The following is a 25,479-nucleotide window of genomic DNA, read 5'->3' on the forward strand; positions in this document are numbered from 1 at the left end:
CCCAGCAAAATTAATTATACAGCAGACAGGAACAATCACAGAACCAGACAGAGATTATACAGACAAACAACAGCAAAGTGGGAACTATAATGACAAAACAATACAGAAGTGAGGATTTCACATCCCAGCTATTGATAAGTGAGTTCTTGCCAGACAGGATGCTATCAAACTAAGTTTTCTTTTACATTTTCTAGGCACTTCCCTTTCTCTGGAGGTGATAGGAATACAATCCTGTCCTGATAGTGCCTAACAGCCCAATAGCACCTTATTTCAATGTGACTAGTTTGGAATGTGAGGATGTGACCGTTCGCTTCCCAGCTTATGGCTGCTTCTGCTGCTTAGCCAAAGGCCTTAGCCTAAGAACAGGGCCTCAGACTGTCACAGTAAGAGAAGGCCCTTACACCAGCAGACAGTGATTTTGATTCTTTCTTTTATACCTCTATCACTAGCCAAGTGATAAGAATATACCTAAATTCTTAGAGTATAGGCCTTTACAGACAGGCCTGAATATCTATATCCTAACAGTCTGGATCATTACCAGGGACCCAACCTCTTGGGTTGGCTCTGCCCTGAAGCCAAGTTGGCTTGGCATGGTCCAGGTGCCTCATTTCCTCCCAGGCTTTTCGGTGAATCGTTCAGTTGCTTCTAATTCCCTTGCAGCAAGCCAGGCGAGAGCTCAATGTGGATTTCCAAGGCCTGATGTCGCGTGAGTCGCTGAAAGGTGAGGTTGCATTTCGGCCAGGCCTGCTACTGGAAGCTTCCTCCGCTGTGCACATGCTGATGGAAAGGAAGGACTGGAGCCCAGTATCCTGGTGGCTTAGCATTCGTAACTCCGGGAGCTGCTCCAGGGTGCAGCCTGCTGAGGGCTCAGGCAGCATCCCAAGGCCTCTGAAAACAGGTGTTGGCTGCTGCCTGAGGCAGGGTTCAGCAGGGGGTGTGAATATCCAGCTTGGAGATGGGCAATGCTGGTTTCTGGGAGTGGCTATTTCTCTTCTGCCTGAGATCTCTTCCCAGAGAACACACTCAATGAGTATTCATCACTGGCAGCTCTGGCTGGGAGATGTCTGCTCCCATGCAACCTCATCCTGCTCTTGCTGAGGTTGTTGGGGACAGCACTGACCCCAAGCCTGGGTGAAATTCAGCGCAACCCCAGGCTCCCTGCATCACTTAAGCCTCTTGGTGGGGCACCACTGTGTGGGGAGTGTTATTTTCATGGAACACACATAGAGCAGTTAGATAAAAACCATAAATACTCTTGCTGGAAATTGTAATGTCAAACAACTTTATTTCTTAGAATCCAGAACAATAACACACAAGAACCAAAACAAGAGAGAGACAAAGCAGGCTGCTCCCTGTGGCAGAGAGACACAACTTACTTCACCTCACTCTAGACTGGCTGGCTGCAGACTGGCCACTCAAGGGCCAGATTGCACACTTCCCTTGCACAGAGCCCCCTTAGCCTAGCTAGTCTGCAAGCAGAACCAGGAAACCCCATACAAATTTAATAAAAGTGATACTTGGTCCTTTTGACACGGTTGTCACTACACCTCGGGGAGCTACCTCTGGGCCCCTGCATACCAGGAAGGGTTTTTCTTCTTTGGCCCTGCATGGGGACGGACAGACGGACCTGGCTCAAGGATGGCATTAAAGAGGGAGACAGACCTTGCTAGGAGCAGGGCATGATTAGCTAATGAGATCCTGTCTTTGTATTGGAATGCTTAACCTAGTGTTTCATTTGTCAAGTGGGTTGTCCCCTGCCATGTTGCTGTAGATTTGTGTGTGTTTGGTGTAGGGGAGATCTGGGAGGTTTTAGGGAATGTCTCTTTAGCTCTTATCTGAACTCAGTTGTTATTTTATACCTTGCCCATAGATTCTTCATTCCTGCTGCTCCAACCCCTGGCCATTGTTTGGATGTCATTCTGTGACCCCCTGCACACCTGCCCTGTTCCATCCCCTCCTCTGGCCGCCAAGCCTGCCCCAGGCTGGGGGATATAACTTTGGTATTCTCTCTGCTGCTTCCTCCCCATGCCTAGGTGCAAAGCTGGAGGCCTCCAAAGCCCAGATTGAGTATCAAGACCAAGTGACATCTGATGTAGACAAGATAAAGTGTGCAGTGCAGTGCTCACACCTCTGGGTAAGGCACTCAGGGCTTGGGGGCTTTGCTACTAGGGAGGTAATGCTGGATTGTCAGCCCTGGAGCCGAAAGCTCCTGTCCTGTGTGGGCACAGGTGCTGGAACTAGGGGTTCAGGGGTTGCTGCTGCACCCCCTGGCTTGAAGTGGTTTTCATCATATAGAGGGTTTACATTTTGATTCAGTGGCTCTTAGCACCCCCACTGTACAAATTGTTCCGGCGCCCCTGGGTGTGGATAGCTTCCCCCACGCCCTGCCCATGTCCCTGTCCTGTCCGCCAGGCCCGGGATCTGCTAGGAGCATGAGTGTGCCTGTGCTAAGGGGATGTAATATTTATACCAGCGTGACTATGCTTATGCCCTTGTTGACCCTCTGAAGCATCTAGGGAGTGGTATCCCCAGAAGCCTGAGCAGACTCACCCAGAGCTGAGTGCTTGTCTCTCTCAACAGCCCTGACTGCTGAGAGCATCCTGGTGACTCCCTCAGGGCATCCTGTGTGCTGGGAGCTGCTGTCTGAGCCCCCGTCTGCCTTGGCCCAGAGTGGCTGGACAGTGTGCTGCTCTTTTCCCTTCCCCATTTGCTCCAGCTCACTAGAGCAGTTTGATTTTCAGAGCTAAGGTAGCAGCAGACACTGTGTCGTGAAGGGACAAGATTCTTGGGACATGCGCGAAGGGAAAAGAGGCATCAGAGTCAGCTCTGAATTGGAATTGTTGCCTGATTAAGGACTGAGGAGTGACTCCAGTGCTCAGGATCTGGCCCACTGATGCCAGGCCCTAGTTGGCAGGGATGGCCTTAGACAAGGGCTAAGAAGTCACCTGCAACATCTAAGGGGCTTTGCTGAGGTCTAATGTGGGACCCCAAAGCCACAGCCTGTTGCTGCACTGCTCCTACTGAGGAGTCCCTCCAATGATCCCCCAAAATAGTGGGAACTGTCCCTGTAACTGGGCAGTGCTGATCTCACATGCTCCAGGGTGTGGCTTGCGTGGCTGGCTAGCTGGTGGAAGCCCCCACGCTCCGGGAGTGGAGCTGGGATCTCATAGGTCCTGTATTCTTCCTGGTCTGATGCATTTTGTTTTGATGCCTCCTCCTGGCCAGGACATCGCAGGGAGGTTCCTGGCCCAGCAGAAGACTGGGGAGAACCTGCAACAGCAGATAGTGGAGTGTGAGCAGAAGCGTGAGGAGCTGGAGGCCAAGCTGAAGGAGCTGGAACTGGAACGTGCTGAGCTGAAATTCCATCAGACCCCAAGCTCCATAAGGTACGTATTTACCCCGTGCACAGTGCTGGCTGGGCTCTGTGCCGCCACCATCTGCTCCTGGCTCTTCACCCTGGTGACTTAGCTTCTGACAGGAGGGCATATGGTGCAATTCAGGCTCATAGGGTGCATTTTCTACCATGGCTGATGCCAGCCCCATAATTACTGGTGCCCTGGGTGTGAGGATGGGATCTGATGTCCTCTAAATCCTCACAGCCTGCTCCCTTCCCCCCACTTCATCCTCTGCATTTCTGCAGGGCACATCTTTGATTCCGCTGGAATCCTGAGCACTGTTTGCAGCAGTGCTGCAAAAGAGATGACATGGCATCTGGGGCAAAGGGTTCTGGTATGTGTCCGAGACCCACAAGTGCCACTGCACATAGCTGTGCAGAACCAGGGTCCCTCTTGGAGGGAGCACGGCATTCTCAGCAGCAGGCCTTCACTTTCAGAATTTGCCCCTCCTGGAAACACATGAAAGCCAGGCCTTGTAAGATGCACTTCATGGCCCAGGCTGCCACCCAGCTGCAGGCTCCAGAATCTCGGTCAAGGTGCCCACGGGTTAGATTTCCTCCATGCCTGCCCTTTAACGTTGCTGTGGTGCAGGATTCGCGGCATGTGTGCTCCTGTACAGTGTCTGACAGCGCTTACCGAAGCCATGTAAAGAGCATCCAGATGCTGTGTGGATGGGGCTCCATAAGTATAATCCGAATGAATAACAGCCTTCCTGGGCCCCGTGTGTGCGCGTGTGTGATGGAACATGTGTGCCTCTGTGTGTGCACGTGTGTGATGGAACATGTGTGCCTCTGTGTGTGCGTTCACCCTCAAGCTCTAGGAAACTGGAGGAAGAATTGCAGAAGAATTTGGAGGAGGAAGAGGTCCGGCTACACCAGGTGCACACCCAAACGCAGAAGAATCAGGAGCTTCTGCTCAGCTTTGAAAATGGCGTTGACAACCTCCTCATTCGCCTGTGCGGGATCACTGTGCCTGGCCATGTATGTGCCCTAAATCCCCTTCTTCCTGCCCTTCCTATCACAGTGCAGTGCAGAGCTGGGCTGGGCTGGGCAGGAGAGGGCTCTCTGTTCCTACCTCTTCAGCATCAGGTCATTTGCTCTGAGAGCTTGTAACTAGGCTCACCCCCAACCCACTACATCACCATCGCCACCTTGTCATTCCCACGGAGAAGCGGTACTCTCCCTCACTCGTGGCAGTGTATTGCACGCTCGCTCTCCATGCTGCTACAGCAGCCTTCACATAGCTGTTGCCACTTCTGGTACAGCTCTCAGTATCAGCCTGGTGTGCCCACCTTGTGTCTCCCCCGCTTTTCTGGGCTACCAGTGTCCTTTTACATTGTTCTTCCACTGGGAATGTGCCCTGCACTTGCCTAGCCCAGCATTGCTCTGCTCCCAGACCTGGTTCAGTGTGGGGCCTGTAGACCCCCTCACATTCAGACACAGCAGATTGCATGCTCTTTCCATTTCCAAAGGCCAAAACTATAGCAGAGTTCAAAAAAGAATTAGCTAAGTTCAGGGGGGGAGAGGTCCAACGGTGGCTAATAGCTAGGATGCTCAGGGATGCAACCCTATGCTCTGGGTGCAGGGGTGACAGATTCTTCCTAAAAGTGGGGGGGGGGGGGCACAGCTGCCTGTGCAGCTCTTACCCTGACCCGGCTCCAACTTGCCTGACCTGGGGGAAGGGCCTTGGGGGCCAAAGAGCTGCAGCTGGGCCATGGTAAGAGCCACCTATGCCGCTGTGGGGAGCTGCAGAGTCTCCATCTGCCTGGAGTGGAGGTCTGGGAGACGAGGACACAGGCTGGAAGCTGCTCTCAGGCCTCCCAACCCTGGGTAGATGGATGGTCTGCAGCTCCCCACAGCTGCCCAGGCTCCCTGGACACTCTTATCGGCCGGGTTCCAGCTGGCCGGGGGACGGGGCCTCATGGGGAAGAGAAGGGGCAGGGGCCAGGGCCATGGCGAAAAGTGGACAAACCATGGCCTCTTGGCCTTCCCTGTTCTGGCGTCCCTATCTGGGTGTCCCTAGCCTCTGACAGCCAGAAGCTGGGATTGGACGGCAGGGGATGGATCACTTGATTGCCTGTACAGTTCATTCCCTCTGGGGCACCTGGCATTGGCTCAGCCACTGCTACGTAGCTATTTGTATGTGTACTAGCTCGATGAGAGAATGGGTATGCAAGCAGTGCAGACATCACCTAAAAGGGCTCTCTTCCCCTCCACTCAAACAGTAATTCCCCTCCTAAAGATTACTGGGGCAGTTCACTCCGCTTAGAGCTCATGCTTTGTGCTGGCTGGCTGCAGACTCAGGCAGGCCTCCCTGCATCAGTTTATGTCTGGGTCATATTTTGAAGGTTTTGTTAGACCCGCAATAAAGTCTCTCTACTGGATGGGAAGCAGGCAGATACCGGACACAGCGTTTGTATATAATACTCTAAATGCTCTTTATTGATTACAAAACAAACCTTACTCACTCCACATTCACGCCCCAAATATACTATACCAGAGTCCAAAGGTCAGAATGGTCCCGATGGCCAGTTGAGATTCCTTTCGATCATAAGATCATAAGATGTGGGGAGCCAGCAAAAACCATGTCTATATTCACATGGGACTCTGGATCAACAAACAACTCCAATTTGCAGAAATCATAGAATCATAGAATCTCAGGGTTGGAAGGGACCCCAGAAGGTCATCTAGTCCAACCCCCTGCTCAAAGCAGGACCAATTCCCAGTTAAATCATCAATTCCCAGTTAAATCATCAATTCCCAGTTAAATCATCATAGGCAACCATTTATAATTCATTCCGTCGTGTAATTGGTTCTTTGCCTTTGTTTACTAGGCCTTCTACCCACACAATTCCAAAGATGTAGATATAGATATCTTTGGAATTGTGTGGGTAGAAGGCCTAGTAAACAAAGGCAAAGAACCAATATATATATTAGGGCTGTCAAGCGATTAAAGAAATTCATTGCGATTAATTGTGAGATTAATCGCGCAGTTAAACAATAATTGAATACCATTTATTTAAATATTTGTGTGTTTTTTACATTTTCAAATAGATTGATTTCAATTACAACACAGAATACAAAGTGTACAGTGCTCTCTTTATTTTTATTAAAAGTATTTGCACTGTATAAAAACAAAAGAAATAGTATTTTTCAATTCACCTAATACAAGTACTGTAGTGCAATCTCTTTAGCATGAAAGTTGAATTTACAAATGTAGAATTATGTAAAAAAACTACATTAAAAACAAAACAATGTAAAACTTCAGAGCCTACAAATGCACTCAGTCCTACTTCTTGTTCAGCCAATTGCTCAGACAAACAAGTTTGTTTACATTTACAGGAGATAAATGTTGCCCGCTTCTTGTTTACAATGTCACCCGAAAGTGAGAACAGGCATTCTCATGGCACTGTTGTAGCTGGTGTCGCAAGATATTTACATGCCAGATGCGCTAAAGATTCATGTGTCCCCTCATGCTTCAGCTACCATTCCAGAGGACATGTGTCCATGCTGATGACGGATTCTGCTTGATAACGATCCAAAGCAGTGCGCACTGACGCATGTTCATTTTCATTATCTGAGTCAGATGCCACCAGCAGAAGGTAGATTTTCTTTTTTTGGTGGTTCGGGTTCTGTAGTTTCTGCATCGGCGCGTTGCTCTTTTAAGACTTCTGAAAGCGTGCTCCACACCTCGTCCCTCTCAGATTTTGGAAGGCATTTCAGATTCTTAAACCTTGGGTCGAGTGCTGTAGTTATCATTAGAAATCTCACATTGGTACCTTCTTTGCATTTTGTCAAATCTGCAGTGAAAGTGTTCTTAAAATGAACATGTGCTGGGTCATCATCCAAGACTGCTATAACATGAAATATATGGCAGAATGCAGGTAAAATAGAGCAAGGGACATACAATTCTCCTCCAAGGAGTTCAGTCACAAATTTAATTAACGCATTATTTTTTTAACGAGCGTCATCAGCATGGAAGCATGTCTTCTAGAATGGCGGCCTAAACATGGAGGGGGCATACGAATGTTTAGCATATTTGGCACGTAAATACTTTGCAATGCCAGCTACAAAAGTCCCATGCAAGTGCCTATTTTCACTTTCTGGTGACATTGTAAATAAGAAGCAGGTAGCATTCTCTCCTGTAAATGTAAACAAACTTGTATGTTTTAGCGATTGGCTGAACAAGAAGTAGGACTGAGTGGACTTGTAGGCTCTGAAGTTTGACATTGTTTTGTTTTTGAGTGCAGTTAAGTAACAAAAACCCCTACATTTGTAAGTTGCACTTTCACAACAAAGAGATTGCACTACGGTACTTGTATGATGTCAAGGTTCCTTCCCCACTCTGAACTCTAGGGTACAGATGTGGGGACCTGCATGAAAGACCCCCTAAGCTTATTCTTACCAGCTTAGGTTAAAAACTTCCCCAAGGTACAAACGTTGCCTTGTCCTTGAACAGTATGCTGCCACCACCAAGAGTTTTAAACAAAGAACAGGGAAAGAGACCACTTGGAGACGTCTTCCCCCAAAATATCCCCCCCATGCCCTACACCATCTTTCCTGGGGAAGGCTTGATAATAATCCTCACCAATTGGTACAGGTGAGCACAGACCCAAACCCTTGGATTTTAAGAACAATGAAAATTCAATCAGGTTCTTAAAAGAAGAATTTGAATTAAAGAAAAAGTAAAAGAATCACCTCTGTAAAATCAGGTTGGTAAATACCTTACAGGGTAATCAGATTCAAAACATAGAGAATCCCTCTAGGCAAAACCTTAAGTTACAAAAAGGCACAAAAACAGGAATACACATTCCACCCAGCACAGCTTATTTTACAAGTCATTAAACAAAAGAAAATCTAACGCATTTCTAGCTAGATTACTTACTAATTTTGCAGGAGTTGTAAGGCTGCATTCCTGCTCTGGTCCCAGCAAAAGCATCGCACAGACAGAAAGACCCTTTGTTCTCCCCCCCCCCAGCTTTGGTCATTTTGGTCAGGTGCAAGCAAGGTTATCTTAGCTTCTTAACCCTCCACAGGTGAAAGGGTTTTGCCTCTGGCCAGGAGGGATTTTATAGCACTGTATACAGACAGGTGGTTACCCTTCCCTTTATATTTATGACATATGAGGTGAATTGAAAAAAGCAGTTTCTTTTGTTTATCATATTTACAGTGCAAATATTTGTAATAAAAAATAATATACCCTTTGATTTCAATTACAACACAGAATACAATGTATATGAAAATGTAGAAAAACATCCAAAATACTTAATAAATTTCAATTGGTATTCTATTGTTTATCATTGTGATTAAAACTGTGATTAATCATGATTAATTTTTTAAATCGCAGTTAATTTTTTTGAGTTAATCATGTGAATTAACTGAGATTACTCGACAGCCCTAATAGCGATGGAATCTTTGGAACTGTGTGGGTAGAAGGCCTAGTAAACAAAGGCAAAGAACCGAGATATATATATATCCCAGCAGTTTCTCTGCAGCAGGAGGGCTCCAGGCCTCCTTTGCTTTCGCTGGGGCTGGGGTTCAGGTGTTCAGTAATGTGGAAGTTGCAGACAGAGAAGGCACTGCAACTTCTGCATGACCATGGAATCTCACTGTACACAACTATGGCAGAACGAGCTTTCATTGCCCCTTGGAAAGAACAGGAGAGGTCAAGGTCAGGGGGAGTTGAGGATCTCAGCAGAGCCTAGTGCTGAAGCTGGGTGGCCAAGCTCAGCGTGTGGCTCAGTGTGTGGCTGAAGCTAGGTGGCAAATGCCCCATTCTTATTGTTTGGGCACAAATCCAACATGCTTTTCGGATGCTAATTTAAACACATCCCAGTTGGTGTGACTGCAGCCATGTGGGGAAAGGCACTTTATAAATTTCCCTCTGCCCAGCACCCAGCCTGGGCAAGCAATTCCCCAATTGCCGAGGACTCTTATCCCCTGTCCTGAACCTCCTGGGTGTTTGTTCCCACTTGCTGGCTCCCTCTGCACCCCAGACACTGGTCCTGGAAGAAATCTCAGGAGGCAGCATCATCTGTATCACTTTGTCTCCTTGCCCCTAGGGTGACATTCGCGTGGACACCAGTGACGCTTACGACAAGCTGCAGTTCTGTGAGACAAAGCTGCTGCACTTGACAAAGGTCATGACCAACCTTCCATCCTACAACTTCAGCAGGGAGGAGAACAATGAGGTGTGCTATTCCTCCCTGTCAGGCATGGGGGCCTTCCCCTGAGAGGGGCCCTGGCAGCAGGACAGCGGCACTGCTACTGAAGTCCCCAGGAAGTAGGTCTCCTCTCTCTAAAGCCTGGAGGAGGTCCCAGAACACAGTCGTGCTGACAGGTTGGAGATGCCCAAACTTTGCCCAGCCAAAGGGGCTGCACTGGTAACTTGCCAGGAGCTCCCAGGCACATTGCAGCTGCCCTTATCTTTCACTTGTTTCACGTGTGTATAAGCCCCTGCCAAGCAGCATCTTAGCACCGTGCAGTAAAAATAGTGGAAATCAGGGATATCAAGAAGCAACATCTAGCAATTAGAGACTCTGTGTCCCAGCCATGAATTGGACCATTGTGATCGCAGCAGCCTCCACAGTTTAGTGGTGCTTTACACACAGGTTGGCTGACCCCTCCTGGGCTATAGGCTAAGACTTGCCACACTGAGTACGTCTCATGTCTCTGATGGGATTGTACTCCGGTGGCTAGCCTCACTCACTGCTTGCACCTCCGCGGCTATGCTCCATGTTTAGCATGTTAGCTTGCAAATAGCTAACACGGGTAATGTCTCCTTGACCTGGAAATTACTTCTTCAGCTGGAAATGTAGACATACCCTGTGTCCATTGCCCCCTTCTTGTCCCCCTCCCCACCTATGCAATATTTAAACTGAAGTGTTTTTTTACAGACCTATGTGAAAGTTAGGAATTTCCTGGAGGAAAGTACAAGGAATGAGCGTCAGAACCTGAAGATTTCTTTTGAGGATGAAGATGCCGCCGTTAGAGGTATGAAGATCTTGGAATTGGGAGAGCACTGAGGACCTGTAGTTAGAATGGAGATCCCAGCCAGCTGCTGGGGAGAGCTTTCAGCAACATTCGCAACAGCCTCTCCATCCTCTGTAACTTCAGAGTCCCATCAACTGCATTCCACTGAAGGATCAGACATGGACCCCCACTGACTAACACAAAATTGGTGCTGGTTTAGAAAACTGGAGATGCCAGTCAGTCCTGCGGCTCACATGGTTTGTGTGTGGGGAGCCACATCCCTCCCTCCAAGGCCAAGGGTTCTCACTACAGTCTAGGGGATTTCAAGATGGTAGGAGAGTAAGAAATGGGTGAATCCTATGGGCTGCTCCTCTGCAACCTCCAGTCAAGGGTAAATATCTCTCACCTTCTATGTACATCCTCGCCATTCTCCTGCCTAGTTATAGCATTGCTATCCCCATCAAAAATGAGGAGTCAGGCCTCCAACGGCATCAGATTGCCTTAAACCTCATGCAATTTTAAAAACTAATTCATGTTGAGGTCTGTTTATTCACCTTCTGCTGTTGGAGCCTCAAGTTTCTGAGCTTTATTCCACAACCACTACAGCTAGAAACTTAGGTTTCTTTTAAATGAAAGCTGAGATTCACACATAATCACATGGCTCCAGGAGCTGCAGCTTTATAGAAAACATCATATGGCATGAGAGATGGCAACACTGCAGTTATTTTAGTGAGCTGAGTCCTGACAGCTCAGAGTCCGAGGCACTGGGAATGGGAATGTAGCTTGCAATGAATGTACTGACAACTGTGCTTTGCTGGATAGCACCAGATTTCTTCAAGCTGATGTGATTGTGCTGCCCACTGCCAGCTTGAGGCCTACAAAGACGCCATAAGCCCTAATACTAGGGGCCTCTGCTGGGGATTTAGCCCCTTGTGTTACAGCTGAAAAGCAGCAGCTGCTCCAGCGCCATGTGCTTTCCCAGCCTGCTTCACTAGGCTTTGTCCTTTTACAGATGCCTTTGATTTTGCTGACATTGACCACAGCTACGTGCCCAGCCGGGACGAGATCAAAAAGCAGGGCGTGCGCCTGACTGAAACCATGACCAAGGCAGCCAAGAAGAAGCAGCGAGGAGGCCGGAAAGGCACCTAAGGCCCAGTGCCACCATCTCACACCAAAAGCGAATTTATTTCAGACTTAATAAAGCTCTTCACTTTGCTGGGCTGGCCTCATGCTGCCCAGGCCCGGTCAGCGCCACGAGAAGCGGTCAGCGCCGCGGCTGGGCTGGTGAGGGCCCAATCCTGTCAGGTGCTGAGTAGGGTTATCGCCTTTGAAATGCAGGGGAAAAGCAAGCCACCTCCACAGGAGAAGGCCAGGGCTACCCCGGCTCCCCGCCCGGAGGCCACGCCGCGGCCCGTCTCCCTTCGACAGCCCGCCCCGGGAACCCCGACAGGGAGCCCCGACCCCACTGCAGGCGACTCGGGCCCGCTCCCTCTTTCTGGGAGCGGGAAAGTCCATAACCCAGCCGGGCCCGCCAGCCCCGGCCCGCGCGGCAACCCGAGCGCCCAGCGCCCGCCACCCCGCGGCCGGGCTCGCGGCCCGCACTGCCGTGCGCGAGCCCGGCTTGACGCGCGGGAAGGGGGCGGGGCCAGTGCGGCGGGGGCGGGGCTGCGTGGGCAGAGCTAGGCAGGATGGTGGGGAGGGGCGGGATGCGGGGCCGGGGCATGGCTGAGTGGGCGGGGCTGGATAGGACGGCGGGCCGCTGTGCGTCAGGGTCACTCTCTTGTCCCGCGCGCCGTTCCGTAGCTGCGCTGGCTGCGCGCGTCCCTCTCCCCTTAAAGCGACAGGATCAAGATGGCGGCCGCGCTGGGGGCCGAGCCATGTCTCTTATGTCGGCGGCCGGCGGCGCCTGCGAGGGGCTGGCGGGGCTGAGCCCGACCCAGAGGAGCCCTGGGCAGCGTCGAGACTCGGCCACGCCGCTCTCTGCCCCAGGACCGGGGATGCGGCGTTAACCTCCCGACGCAGCGCCGGGACCTCCCCGCCCGCTCGGTCTGTGCGGGGCCAGCCCCGAGCTGCCGCCCGCGTCCTGCCCCGCAGCCCGCGCCGGGGGGCAGGCCTGGGAGTGCGACGGGGTGATTCCTCCCCCGGCACAGAACTGTGTCTGCTTGGGCCCCCGATGGCCCCATAAACCGCCCGCGCCCCGCCCCGCCCCGCGCGCTGCCCTGGGCGGGCGGCTGCCGAGCTCCGGCGGGAGGCGCGTTTCCTGCGCGCTGTTCAGGGTCCGCGCCCCTGGGAAGGCGGGGGGCGAGGAAGATGTTCTCGGCCCTGAAGAAACTCGTGGGCTCGGACCAGGCTCCCGTCCGCGACAAGAACATCCCTGCAGGGCTGCAGTCCATGAACCAGGCTCTGCAGAGGAGGTTTGCCAAGGGGGTCCAGTATAACAGTGAGTAGGAGCTTGAAGGTTTGGGGGTGCGGAAATACGAGGGCGGGGAATAATCTCTCGGGTTGGAAACGTCCGTGCCCTGAGAGCGGCATCATTCCTGCTGTTGTGTGCAGAGGAATGAACCTGTAACCACACAGTACTAGCCCTTTGTTTTGTGTGCTGTTCCTCTCACAAAGTGTCCCCGAAACACTTTGTGGCATTAAATAGTTCCACTAGATGTGGGAGATGGAGTGAAAGGAAAAGGAGAAAGACCGAAAACTCAAATCTTTAATGCTTGTTTCAAAAACTTTTCCTGTTTTAGGGGCTGGGTGGTGCTGAAGGCCTACACCCCCCCCCCCACATACCTCTGCTGACTTCATCGGCAGTTATAGGAGCGCAACATTTCTCAAGATCAGTCAATTAAAATCAGTCCATTTTTTTCCCTCCATTCTCCTCCTCTCCCTCCCCCCCCCACGTTTGGATGATCTTTGCTACATCCCAGGAAAGTGGTTCTTTCCAATCAGGTGTTAATCGCTGTTTGTTATTAAATGAATATTGTGGAATTTTGCCATCGTAAAGGTTAGTGAAAGGTGAAGAAGGCGCCATATCTAGTTTTATTAGGTCCATTAGTCTCACATTGGGCATCAGTTTATGCAGGTACATTTTTTTAGAATTCTTTTTCAATAGGCATTTAAATGAATGTTTTCTCGTAGGCAATTGCAGCATCTCTTATTTCTAATAAAACATTTCTTGAGACCCAGAGGGGCACTAGGTGAAGTACGTGCACAAGTAATAATTGTGACACACAGGGTAGTGGTTCCAAAACACTTAAGCAATTTTTACTTAAGCAATTCAGCAGCTACATTTTCTCTTTTTGAGACCCACCCAGGGGCCAAAACCCGTAAGTCGGCAGTGTCCTCCGCTGCTGTCGCCTTTTCCTTGCTCCTCTGAGGCTGTGGCACTGACCACCCATAGCAGTACCCTCTGCCCTGGCACTGCAGCCCTAATTCCAGTGCAGAGGAGAGGTCCTGCAGGGGCATTGGAGATCGCCCCTCCACAGCTGAGCCAAACCTGAGTGGTGCTGCAATGCCGTGCAGCAGGTCGCAATGCCTGGAGAGCCAGGTCCAGCCCCCTGGGACAGGGACTGCTGCTGTGGGGGTGAGTGTGGAGCAGGCTCGATCTCCAATGCCCAGAATAGGGAGATGGGCCCAGCCCTGTGGGACAGGAGCCACCACTGTGCAGGCTCCCTCTCCAGTCTCCTCCTCTCCAAATCAGGCCTGCAACCTACCTAAACCTTCCCGCGATCCAGGGGTCGGTTGAGACCCACTTTTGGGAAACACTGACATAAGGCGATAGTTATATCATCCATTCTGAAAATAGACACACACCAGCACGGTGAGTATTAGCTCACCTGGATGGATCTGTGTAGGTAGTGAAGTCAGAGTGCAGATGGCTTGCGAGGAGATCAGCAGTGTGGAATAATGTCTGATTTGTAAATGTTGGACTTGAATAGTTTTCTATGCATGTGTGCACAGCTGGGGAGATGTGAGGGGGATAGAAACCACAGTTGAGGGGAAGGGAGAGGCTAGCATTAGAAATGTAGAAAGGATGGTCAGCAGCCCTTCTGAGCTGGGATGTGTATGTGTTTTTGTTATACCAGAGGAAGCATTTGGTTCGCATCTGTTAGGCATACTAAGAATAATGTGTAATAAATTGGTTAGTCTCTAAGGTGCCACGAGTACTTCTTCTTTTGCGAATACAGACTAACACTGCTGCTACTCTGAAATCTGTTAGAATGTGTAGCAATTGTGTGGAGCTATATCCATTTTTAAGATTAATACAGCTGGTCAAAAATGCAAACACTAAAGCCACCAAGCATAGTCCTATTGAATCCTTAGCAAGTACATCCATTTTACCTTTGTTACATTGCTAAAAGCTTGTGGAAGGGTTTTGTTTGGTGACTTGACAGTACTTGTGTTCGGATTACTGTTTTTAATATTGATGATGGAACTGAATCTTTCTGTCGCTGCCTTGGGGGAAGCTTTCCAATTGCCATAGTAACTCTTCTCTCAGTGTTGCTCTTATATAATAATTACAGAAGATGCAGGCCAGCTTGTGAAAGGGTTTGGGAGGTGGTCCACTAAGACACACGTGGTGTATTTATTTTTGAATGCCATGCGTGTGTGGCCCTTACAGGTTGGACAGTCTTGGCATGAGGCGTTGTAACTAAGGCTACCTGTGACTTCCAGAGACCTCTGTGACATTCTGTGCTTCAGTCTCAGGGGCTGTGGGCTCTGGAGCTGGCAGCCAGCTGGGTCCTGGAAGGGTTCCAGTGACAGACGACAGCAGCCCCCCTTCAGGGTTCCAGCAACAGGTGACAAACTCCTGAGGGGGCCCTCAGGGTTTCAGCGATGGGCAACAGCCTCACGTGGGGTGGGGGTGGGGGGCAGCGGGATGCCTCAGGTGAGCGGCTGGGGGTGTCCTGTTTTCTCTTTGGCCGATATCCTCTCCCTGCAGCTTCCAGCAGCCATGGGCAGAGGGGGAACCCCACAGCTCCCAGCCACCATGGTGGCAGGGGAAACCATGGAGCAGTAGTAGCAAAAGTCAGACACGTCAGGGCTTCCGTGAATTTTTTTTGTGGCCTATGACATGTCTGTGACTTTTACTAAAAATAACCATGATACAATCTTAGCCAAAGTTATAACATGAGTTGGATATAGGATAGTAAGGGATGTCAGGCAGAAAGGGTGTTCCTGTGGGGAAAACTCTTACATTATTTCGCCAATGCTCCTTTGTAAGTTTTTAAAAAAAAAAAAAAAGAGAGAAATTCAAGGGGAAAAATTAAAATGCTTTTCATAGCCATTGTATATAAATAAATGTCATGCCTTTAACCCCCTTTTTTCCTACATTTGCACAAATCCAAATTTTTGGTTTGCTGTCGTGGCTGTTACAAAAATGCTCCCTTTTTTTTTGGTGATGATCCATTCAAAACATGAAACTGAACTCTGTTTCCTTACCACACATTTATTTAGCTCATACACTGACTTGTTGAAGGATTGCTCATAAGAGCTATAGCTAATGAACTGGCAGTCAGGAATTCCTACATCCTAAATCTGGCTCAGATACTGATTTGTGTGGTTTTGGTTGTGTCATTTCACCTCTTTGTTGGGGATCGGTCCTGCTTTGAGTGGAGGGTTGGACTAGATGACCTCCTGAGGTCCCTTCCAACCCTGATATTCTGTGATTCTTTGTGCCAGTTTCCATAGCTGTGTAGTATATTTAAGAAAAGAAGTGGAAGAAAACCCTCAGGTGGATAGTTCTTTAACTATATTAAGTGCTGAGTTATGCTTATGAGTTCTGGACAGCTGGCATTGGTTATAGGAAAAAATACATTGAAGCACTTTGTTGAGGAAACCCCTTCCACTCCCTGCCCAATAATATAGACTTTTCAAACGAAGAGAAGAGGTTGGCGTCTTTGTAGGGTATGATTTCAGAATAGGGCAAGGCCTAATAGCCTAAGCAGCAGCCACTAATATTCAATGGAGAATCATATTTCAAAATATATTTTCATACTTGTACCACACGTGTATTTTCACATACTCCTCATCCACACTGTGCCTTGTGGGCATACCACCATACTTGGCTTTTTAGTATCGGAGAAGAAAATAAACTATAAGCACTGCCATACTACAAACTGAAAGTTTACATAAGGTGGTGATAGGCCTTCAGCCACATTCGTTCATTTCTTCCTCTCCCAGCCTTTCTGGGATTATATGTCTGAGGATTCCCTTTAAACTACCCATTGATGGTAACTGATCAGTTAGATCAATATAATACTGACAGACACATGCTGTGTAAGCTCTGCCTAAAAATCACCCACTAGTAGGAAATATTGAGGCCAGTGGTTTTGGGAAATCAAATATTCTACCAGTCTTCTGCTTTTCTCCCTGTGAAAGTAGAAAAATGGTCTCATGGATATATTGTATCCTTTTATGAAGTTTTGAAACCTGATTTTCTTTGTTATAGTTTATTATTTATATATTATAGTTTATTTGTATTGTATTACAGTAGGTGAACACACCTCAGTTTGTTACTTTTTTTTCCTCACATTTTTCTGTCCCCCACAAATTACTTCTGATGCTTGTTAAAAACCTGTGGGTGTTGCTTTAATTTAAACCACTATTTACGATCAAATTAAAGCTGCAAGCCTACCTTTATCATAAGTGGTAATACCTATATGTACCTTATTGATGTTCCTCATTTCAAATTTAAGAGTATCCAAAGGGCTGTTTGGCCAGAGACAATCAGGTAATCCTGAGTGCTGAGTTACTGGTGATGCTGTATGTCTGTTTTTTTTTTTTTTTTTAATGATACCCGGTACCTTATCGGAGTTACATACATGCAGCAGTGGCAAGAGTGTTTGACACATGATAAATGAAGTAATAGATAGCCTGGGCATATTACATTTTAAAAACCTACCCTATAATAAGGAGGGTGTGATTGTAATTAAAAAAACAAAGGCAGTGTTAAATTCACCCTATTGTTATTTGAGTGGTTATTCTGAGTGTCTTGGCACAAGTTGCACAGCATAAGAATGACCATACTGGGTCAGGCTGGGGATCGGTCCTGCTTTGAGTAGGGGGTTGGACTAGATGACCTCCTGAGGTCACTTCCAACCCTGATATTCTATGATTCAGTTGTCCATCTAGCTCAGTATCCTGACAGTAGTCAAGGCCAGGTACTTTAGAGGGAATGAATATAATAGGGCAGTTTTTCAGTGATCCATCCCCTGCTGTTACAAACAGTAGGCACCACAAGAGAGGAGATAATGGTGTGGTTGCCCTTAACCAGCAAATGCATGGTATTTTAAGGTAACATAAAAATGTCCAACTCAACTTAGTGGGGGTTTCAAATGTAGGTTTTTGTGTGGTGTTTAAAATGTTTCAGAAGACCTGACTTCTAAGCCTTTGGAACTAAACTTTTTCTGTTTTAACACACCGCTGAAGAGTTAACCCAAACCCAACAGCACAGTACAAGAGAAGCAAAAATTGAGACAAATTATAAGCAAAAGTTAAACTGGCCAGCATAATTACCTTTTTCAAACTGAGATGTGTGAACAGCATAAATGGTGAAAGATACATCTGAGTTCTAAGTCTTTCCCTTTTAATAACCTAAGCTGTAATTTAATATTGGGCATAGATTTTTAAAGGACTCTCGAGGGGAGGTAGTCTGTTCCTTTGGGTAGGGCATAGCTCTGAGGCAGGAGACCTGGGCTCCTGTTCCAGCCCTACTGCTGACCTGCTGCATGATTTAAGGAAAATTGCTTACCAAAAAAATTAGCCTTTCACCTCTCTGTATGTATTTCTCTATTTGAAAATGGAGATAATAATGTTTACCTACCTCTTTAAGGATTCTGTCACATCTATAGGTGCAAAACACTATAAGTACTGCATATTATTTTAACCTTATTTTTGGTCTTTTAAAGTCATGTATTTATATAAACATAATCCCAAAAAAAGGCAACTATAATTTTTAAATAACATTTTTAATGGCTGCTTATATATTGTACATTATTTAAAATATTTAAGTGCGTGATACAAACATTTTGAAACCAAGCAATAGCAGTCCTCCACTTGTATCTCTTTCCTTTAGATACAGTATGAACATTGGACGAAGGGCTGCTTTTTGTTATTAGGCTACTTTGGCAAAATGACGCAGAATTTAATGCTAATCACTTGTTCCAGTTTCAGGGGTGAGAAATTACTTAAGAGCAGTCCATTTCCTAAGGAGGAACAAATTCTTTGCCTCAAAGTGGTGTGTGAAATCCTGGCTCCATTGAAGTCAATGGCAAAACTCCCATTGACTTCAGTGGCGCCAGGATTTCACCTAATGATTTCTGATTTAATCTGACAAGATAATCAAACTTAAAAAATTAGACCAATGTCTAAAAGAACTAGACCCTGATGCTGAATCATAGAAGGTTGATGTTGGAAGAGACCTCAGGAGGTCATCTAGTCCAACCCCGTGCTCAAAGTGGGACCAACCCCAACTAAATCATCCCAGCCAGTGCTTTGTCAAGCCGGGCCGTAAAAACCTCTAAGGATGGAGATTCCACCACCTCCCTGGGTAACCCATTCCAGTGCTTCACCACCCTCCCAGTGAAAACGACGAAGAGTCCTTGGAAGTGGAACCCATCTCCATCCTTAGAGGTTTTTACGGACTGGCTTGACAAAGCCCTGGCTGGGATGATTTAGTTGGGATTGGTCCCGCTTTGGGCACAGGGTTGGACTAGATGACCTCCCACAAAAGCTTATGCCCAAATAAACTTTAGTCTCTAATGTGCCACAAAGACTCCTTGTTGTTTTTGCTGATACAGACTAACATGGCTACCACTCTGAAACCTGCCTCATAGTGCAATAGTTCTTCCTACTATCCAACCTAGACCTCCCCCACTGCAACTTGTTCTGTCATCTGTCACCACTGAGAACAGCCTAGCTCCATCCTCTTTGGAACCCCCCTTCAGGTAGTTGAAGGCTGCTATCAAATCCCCCCTCTTTTCTTTTGCAGACTAAATAAGCCCAGTTCCCTCAGCCTCTCCTCATAAATCATGTGTTCCAGTCCCCTAATCATTTTTGTTGTCCGCTGAACTCTCTCCAATTTGTCCACATACTTTCTGTAGTGGGGGCCCCAAAACTGGACACAATACTCCAGATGAGGCCTCACCACTGCCTAACAGAGGGGAATAATCACTTCCCTCGATCTGCTGGCAGTGCTCCTACAAATGCAGCCCAATATGCCATTAGCTTTCTTAGCAACAAGGGCATGCTGTTGACTCATATCCAGCTTCTCATCCACTGTAATCCCCAGGTCCTTTTTTGCAGAACTGCTGCTTCACCAGTTGGTCCCCAGCCTGTAGCAGTGAATGGGATTCTTCTGTCCTAAGTGCAGAACTCTTCACTTGTCCTTGTTGAACCTCGTCAGATTTCTTTTGGCCCAATCCTCCCAATTCGTCTAGGTCACTCTGGACCCTATCCCTACCCTCCAGTGTATCTACCTCTCTCCCCAGCTTAGTGTCATCTGCAAACTTGCTGAGGGTGCAATTCATTCCATCATTCAGATCATTAATGAAGATGTTGAACAAAACCAGCCCCAGGACCAGCCGGTGGGACACTCCGCTTGATACCAGCTGCCAACTATACATCGTGCCGTTGATCACTACCCATTGAGCCGGACGATTTAGCCAGATTTTATCTACCTTCTTGTTCATTCATCCAATCCATACTTTTTTAACTTGCTGGCAAGAATACTGTGGGCGATTGTATCAAAAGCTTTGCTAAAGTCAAGGTATGTCATGTCCACTGCTTTCCCCATATCTACAGAGCCAGTTATCTCATTATAGAAGGCAGTCGGGTTGGTCGGGCATGACTTGCCCTTGGTGAATCCATGTTGACTGTTCCTGATCACTTTCCTCTCCTCAGGTGCTTCTTAATGGATTCCTTGAGGAGCTGCTCCATGATTTTTGGGGGACTGAAGTGAGGCTGACTGGTCTGTAGTTCCTGGATTCTCCTTCTTCCCTTTTTTAAAGATGGGCACTATATTTTCTGTTTTCCAATTGTCTTCAGCTTTTTCCAGTTGTCTGGGACCACCTCCGATTGCCATTAGTTTTCAAAGATAATGGCTAATGGCTCTGCAATCACATCAGCCAACTCCCTCAGCACCCTTGGATGCATCTGGCCCCATGGACTTGTGCATGTCCAGGTTTCTAAATAGTCCTTAACCTGTTCTTTCACCACTGAGGGTTGTTCATCTACTCCCCATACTGTGCTGCCCAGTGCAGCAGTCTGGGAGCTGACCTTGTCTGTGAAGACTGAGGCAAAAAAAGCGTTGAGTACTTCAGCTTTTCTCCACCTCATCTGTCACTAGGTTGCCTCCCCCATTCAGTAAGGGTCCCACGCTTTCCCTGAGCACCTTCTTGTTGCTAACATATCTGTAGAAACCCTTCTTGTTACCCTTCACATCCCTTGCTAGCTGCAAGTCCGATTGTGCTTTGGCCTTCCTGATTACACCCCTGCATGCTTGAGCAATATTTGTATACTCGTCCCTACTCATCTGTCCAAGCTTCCACTTCTTGTAAGCTTCCTTTTTGTGTTTAAGCTCACTGAAGATTTCTCTGGTAAGCCAAGCTCGTCGCCTGCCATATTTGCTATACTTTCTGTACATTCTGAAGGTGAGAGCAGGCTTCTAGAAATAACACAGAATTCATTGCTTATCTTTGAGTTGTTAAGGTCATGTGCTTGATGAAGCTGTGGTGAATCCCATTTATATTGTTAGCTTTTCAGCATGATGTTTTGGTCAGTTCTTATCCTTAGAGTACGTGCGTTTTTTCTTCACACACAATTAGGTTCCTTGATTGAGTGGCTTTTCATTTTGTGTGTGTGTGTACATGTCGTCTCTCAGTCTTTACTAGAGCAGACTGGTGGCCTATGCAGTTGGTTTCCAGTCATTACAAATGCATTTGATTATATTGGCATTTTCTGACTTTGCCTCAGGCACATATACCTTCCACAGTGAGTCCAGACTGTCTCAACTTTTCTGTATTACTTTGCTGAGAATCACTGCTGTGTTCTGCTTCTGGTAAGAGTAGAGTAGAAGATGTGGTCCCTTGCTGCAAGGCACTTGCACTCTAAGGCTCTGGCAAGTTTCTGCACAGTAAAGTGGCTTTCTGCACTGTTAACTCCTGAGGTGAACACACTGCCAAGCCACTTCGTGCACGGTTGTAGCGCTGTAAAAAAACCATCCCCACGAGAGGCATAGAGCTTTCTGCGCCAGGGCTACAGCGCTGTGTTGCCAGTGTAGTGGTGATTACAGCGCTATGACTGGCCTCTGAGAGGTGTCCCACAATGCCTTTTCTCACCTCTAGTCATTGGTTTGAACTCTACTGCCCTGCCCTCAGGTGACCAACTGTCATCCCCACCCCGTAAATTCCTTTGAAAATTTGAAAGTCCCCTTCCTGTTTGCTCGGTGATGCATGCAGTGGTTTTAGCGTATCTTTCCAGGTGGCCATGCCTGCTCCACGCACAAGGCGATCCCCTGCTTGGAGCAGTGCTGAGCTGCTGGACCTCATCAGCATTTGGGGAGAGGAGGCTGTCCAGTCCCAGCTGCGCTCCAACTGTAGGAATTAGGATACCTATGGACAGTTTTCATGATGCATGACAGAAAGGGGCCATGACCGGGACACATTGCAGCACAGGGTAAAAGTGAAGGAGCTGCGAAACGCCTACCACAAGGCACAGAAGGCAAACCATCGCTCCGGAGCTGCGCCCAGGAGCTGCCGGTTTTACAAAGAGTTGTATGCGATACTTGGCAGTGACCCCACCTGTACTGCGAAGGCCCTGTAGATACTTGGTTGGCTCATGTGCCAGTCAAGAGTGGACCAAGCCTGGAGGAGGAAATCTTGGATGAGGATGTGGAGTGGGAGGGCGACTCAGAGGCCAGAGATGCATGCAACCAGGAGCTCTTTTCTACCCTGGAGGAGCCTAGCCAGGCATAGCTGTCGGAGATTGTCGAAGCACAAACAGGAGAGGAGGCCCCCAGTAAGTGGATCTGAGTTTGGGAATCGCTGAAATGAGTTGTTGGGGGCAGAAGGGTTGGAGAAAGCAGGCTTGTCTCCCACCGCATGCCTAGTCTGAGCGTCAGAACAGGTTGTTGATTAACTCCCTAACTTCACGGGAATCTCCCTTAGAGACCTCCAGGAAACTCTCATGGAGATACTGGGCAATCCACTGCCACAGTTTCTTCGGCAGAGCTGCTTTGTTTTTGCCCCATGAATGGTAACATTCCCGTGCCACTGTGCTGTCGAGGGGGGATAGCATTGCTGCACAGAGATGATCTGCATAGGGGCCAGGGCAGAAGCGGCAGGCTTGGAGAAGACCCTCCCTTGATTCCTTGCTGACCCTCAGCAGTGAGATATCTTCCATAATGATCACGTCCTGTAGAAAGTGTGGGGACAGGAATGATTATCAGCCCCCTCCCCCCCAATCCCCTACAGTGCTGGCTTTCCCCAAGAGCCATGTGTTTAGTGTACAGCAGGGTCCGGGCAGAGGGATTTACCCTCCCCTGTGGCTGCTGACCTTTTTGGGGTCTCGTGACTCATGTGTGCTTGCTTGGGGTCAGCCAGTTAGTGACAAGTGTGAGAGTACTGGATGTGATTTAAAGCACTGAATCAGTGTTGTCTGTGTTGCAAACAATACTGCTTCTGTAAAATGTTGCGTTTAAACTTCAGAGATGACCTTGGGAGCCCAGCCTCCCTCTTCGTTATCGGCAGCGGAATGGCTGTGCAGAATTAGAAAGCAACCAAGAAGAACTAAGGAGGACTTTCTGTATGATGTTATGATGCACTCCGCCGCCGAGAAACGGGCATTGAAGGAGTGGCGGGACAGCAAGAAGAGGGACCGGAAAGAGAACACAGCACGCCAGAATGAAACCACAGAGTGCCAAGGTTATGGACTGCCAAGAGGACACGTTCCAGGTGACACTAGCTCTTCAAAACAAGCAGCTCCGCGCCCTCCCTCCCCTGTAGCTGCTGTCACAAAGCTCTTTCCCATGCGCCCCCCAGACACTGCCAACACTCTTATCAACCTCCTGGCTCCAGTCTCTATCTGCAGCATTCCACTCCTCGCTCCCTCACAGTCCAGCCCTGCAGACTCCCACTACCCACTGCACTGAACACCCTTCCCTCTGCAGTTTGGCCCTGCTGAAGTACAGTACCTGCTGCATTGTACTCCAAAGGAGAAGGTTGGATATGATCCCTGGACATACAAAATCTTTAGCGATCCCGGGACCCCTCCTCCTCCTCTTGGGACCTTCCCTTCTCCCATCCCCTCACTGCTGATGGCTTTTTTTTTTTTTTTGGTTTGACTCTCTCCTCCGGTTGTTTTCAATAAAAGAATTGTGTTGGTTTGAAAGCGATCTTTATTCGCTTTATAATATCTTTATTTATTATTAATTGAAAGCAAAAAGAGCCCTGCAAAGCAACATACAATTATGTTAAACTCCCATATAGAGTCGTCTGCACCAATCACCTGCTAGCATTACAAGCACTGCACTCATAGAATCATAGAATATCGGGGTTGGAAGGGACCTCAGGAGGACATCTAGACAAACCCCTGCTCAAAGCAGGACCGATCCCCGACTAAATCGTCCCAGCCAGGGCTTTGTCAAGCCTGACCTTAAAAACTTCTAGGGAAGGAGATTCCACCACCTCCCTAGGTAACGCATTCCAGTGTTTCACCACCCCCATAGTGAAAAAGTTTTTGCTAATATCCAACCTGAATCTCCCCCACTGCAACTTGAGGCCATTACTCCTTGTTCTGTCATCTGCTACCACTGAGAACAGTCTAGAGCCATCCTCTTTGGAACCCCATTTCAGGTAGTTGAAAGCAGCTATCAAATCCCCCTTCATTCTTCTTTTCCGCAGACTAAACATTCCCAGTTCCCTCAGCCTCTCCTCATAAGTCATGTGTTCCAGTCCTCTAATCATTTTTGTTGCCCTCCGCTGGACTCTTTCCAATTTTTCCACATCCTTCTTGTAGTGTGAGGCCCAAAACTGGACACAGTACTCCAGATGAGGCCTCACCAATGTCGAATAGGAGGGAACGATCATGTCCCTCGATCTGCTCGCTGTGCCCCTACTTATACATCCCAAAATGCCATTGACCTTCTTGGCAACAAGGGCACACTGTTGACTCATATCCAGTTTCTCGTCCACTGTAACCCCTAGGTCCTTTTCTGCAGAACTGCTGCCGAGCCATTAGGTCCCTAGTCTGTAGCGGTGCATTGGATTCTTCGGTCCTAAGTGCAGGACTCTGCACTTCTCCTTGTTGAACCTCATCAGATTTCTTTTGGCCCAATCCTCCAATTTGTCTAGGTCCCTCTGTATCCCATCCCTACCCTCCAGCGTATCTACCTCTCCTCCTAGTTTAGTGTCATCTGCAAACTTGCTGAGGGTGCAATCCACACCATCCTCCAGTTCATTTATGAAGATATTGAACAAAACTGGCCCCAGGACCGACCCTTGGGGCATTCCACTTGATACCGGCTGCCAACTAGACATGGAGCCATGGATCACTACCCCTTGAGCCTGACAATCTAGCCAACTTTCTATCCACCTTATAGTCCATTCATCCAGCCCATATTTCTTTAACTTGCTGGCAAGAATACTGTGGGAGACCGTGTCAAAAGCTTTGCTAATGTCAAGGAACAACACATCCACTGCCTTCCCTTCATCCACAGAGCCAGTTATCTCGTCATAGAAGGCCATCAGATTAGTCAGGCATGCCTTGCCCGTGGTGAATCCATGCTGATTGTTCCTGATCACTTTCCTCTCCTCTAAGTGCTTCAGAATTGATTCTTTGAGGACCTGCTCCATGATTTTTCCAGGGACTGAGTTCAGGCTGACTGGCCTGTAGTTCCCAGGATCCTCCTTCTTCTCTTTTTTAAAGATGGACACTACATTAGCCTTTTTCCAGTCGTCCGGGACCTCCCCCGATCGCCATGAGTTTTCAAAGATAATGGCCAATGGCTCTGCAATCACATCCGCCAACTCCTTTAGCACTCTCAGATGCAACGCATCCGGCCCCATGGACTTGTGCTCGTCCAGCTTTTCTAAATAGTCCCGAACCACTTCTTTCTCCAC

General features: G+C 48.3%; 2 protein-coding genes across 10 annotated transcripts in view; both read left to right on the top strand.

Moving 5' to 3' along the window:
- Positions 1–11,515, top strand: part of CCDC183 (coiled-coil domain containing 183) — a 29,522-nt gene extending 18,007 nt beyond the window's left edge. The window contains exons 8-14 of the mRNA XM_073314803.2: positions 661–721; positions 2,034–2,134; positions 3,226–3,386; positions 4,210–4,375; positions 9,457–9,585; positions 10,291–10,387; positions 11,379–11,515. Of these exons, the coding sequence (XP_073170904.2) occupies positions 661–721; positions 2,034–2,134; positions 3,226–3,386; positions 4,210–4,375; positions 9,457–9,585; positions 10,291–10,387; positions 11,379–11,515 (852 nt within the window). The remainder of the gene's footprint in view (positions 1–660; positions 722–2,033; positions 2,135–3,225; positions 3,387–4,209; positions 4,376–9,456; positions 9,586–10,290; positions 10,388–11,378) is intronic.
- Positions 11,516–12,162: 647 nt separating this feature from the next.
- Positions 12,163–25,479, top strand: part of RABL6 (RAB, member RAS oncogene family like 6) — a 121,813-nt gene continuing 108,496 nt past the window's right edge. For 4 of the 9 annotated variants that reach the window (XM_073314654.2, XM_073314656.2, XM_073314660.2 and 1 more), the window contains exon 1: positions 12,168–12,806. In XM_073314654.2, the coding sequence (XP_073170755.1) occupies positions 12,677–12,806 (130 nt within the window). In that variant the 5' untranslated portion in view covers positions 12,168–12,676. Of the gene's footprint in view, positions 12,807–14,981; positions 15,160–25,479 lie in introns of those variants that run through there. The other 5 variants (XM_073314653.2, XM_073314655.2, XM_073314657.2 and 2 more) reach the window with 4 other exon arrangements.

This window comes from Lepidochelys kempii, chromosome 16 (genome assembly GCF_965140285.1).
Source record: "Lepidochelys kempii isolate rLepKem1 chromosome 16, rLepKem1.hap1, whole genome shotgun sequence".
Lineage (NCBI taxonomy): Eukaryota > Metazoa > Chordata > Testudines > Cheloniidae > Lepidochelys > Lepidochelys kempii.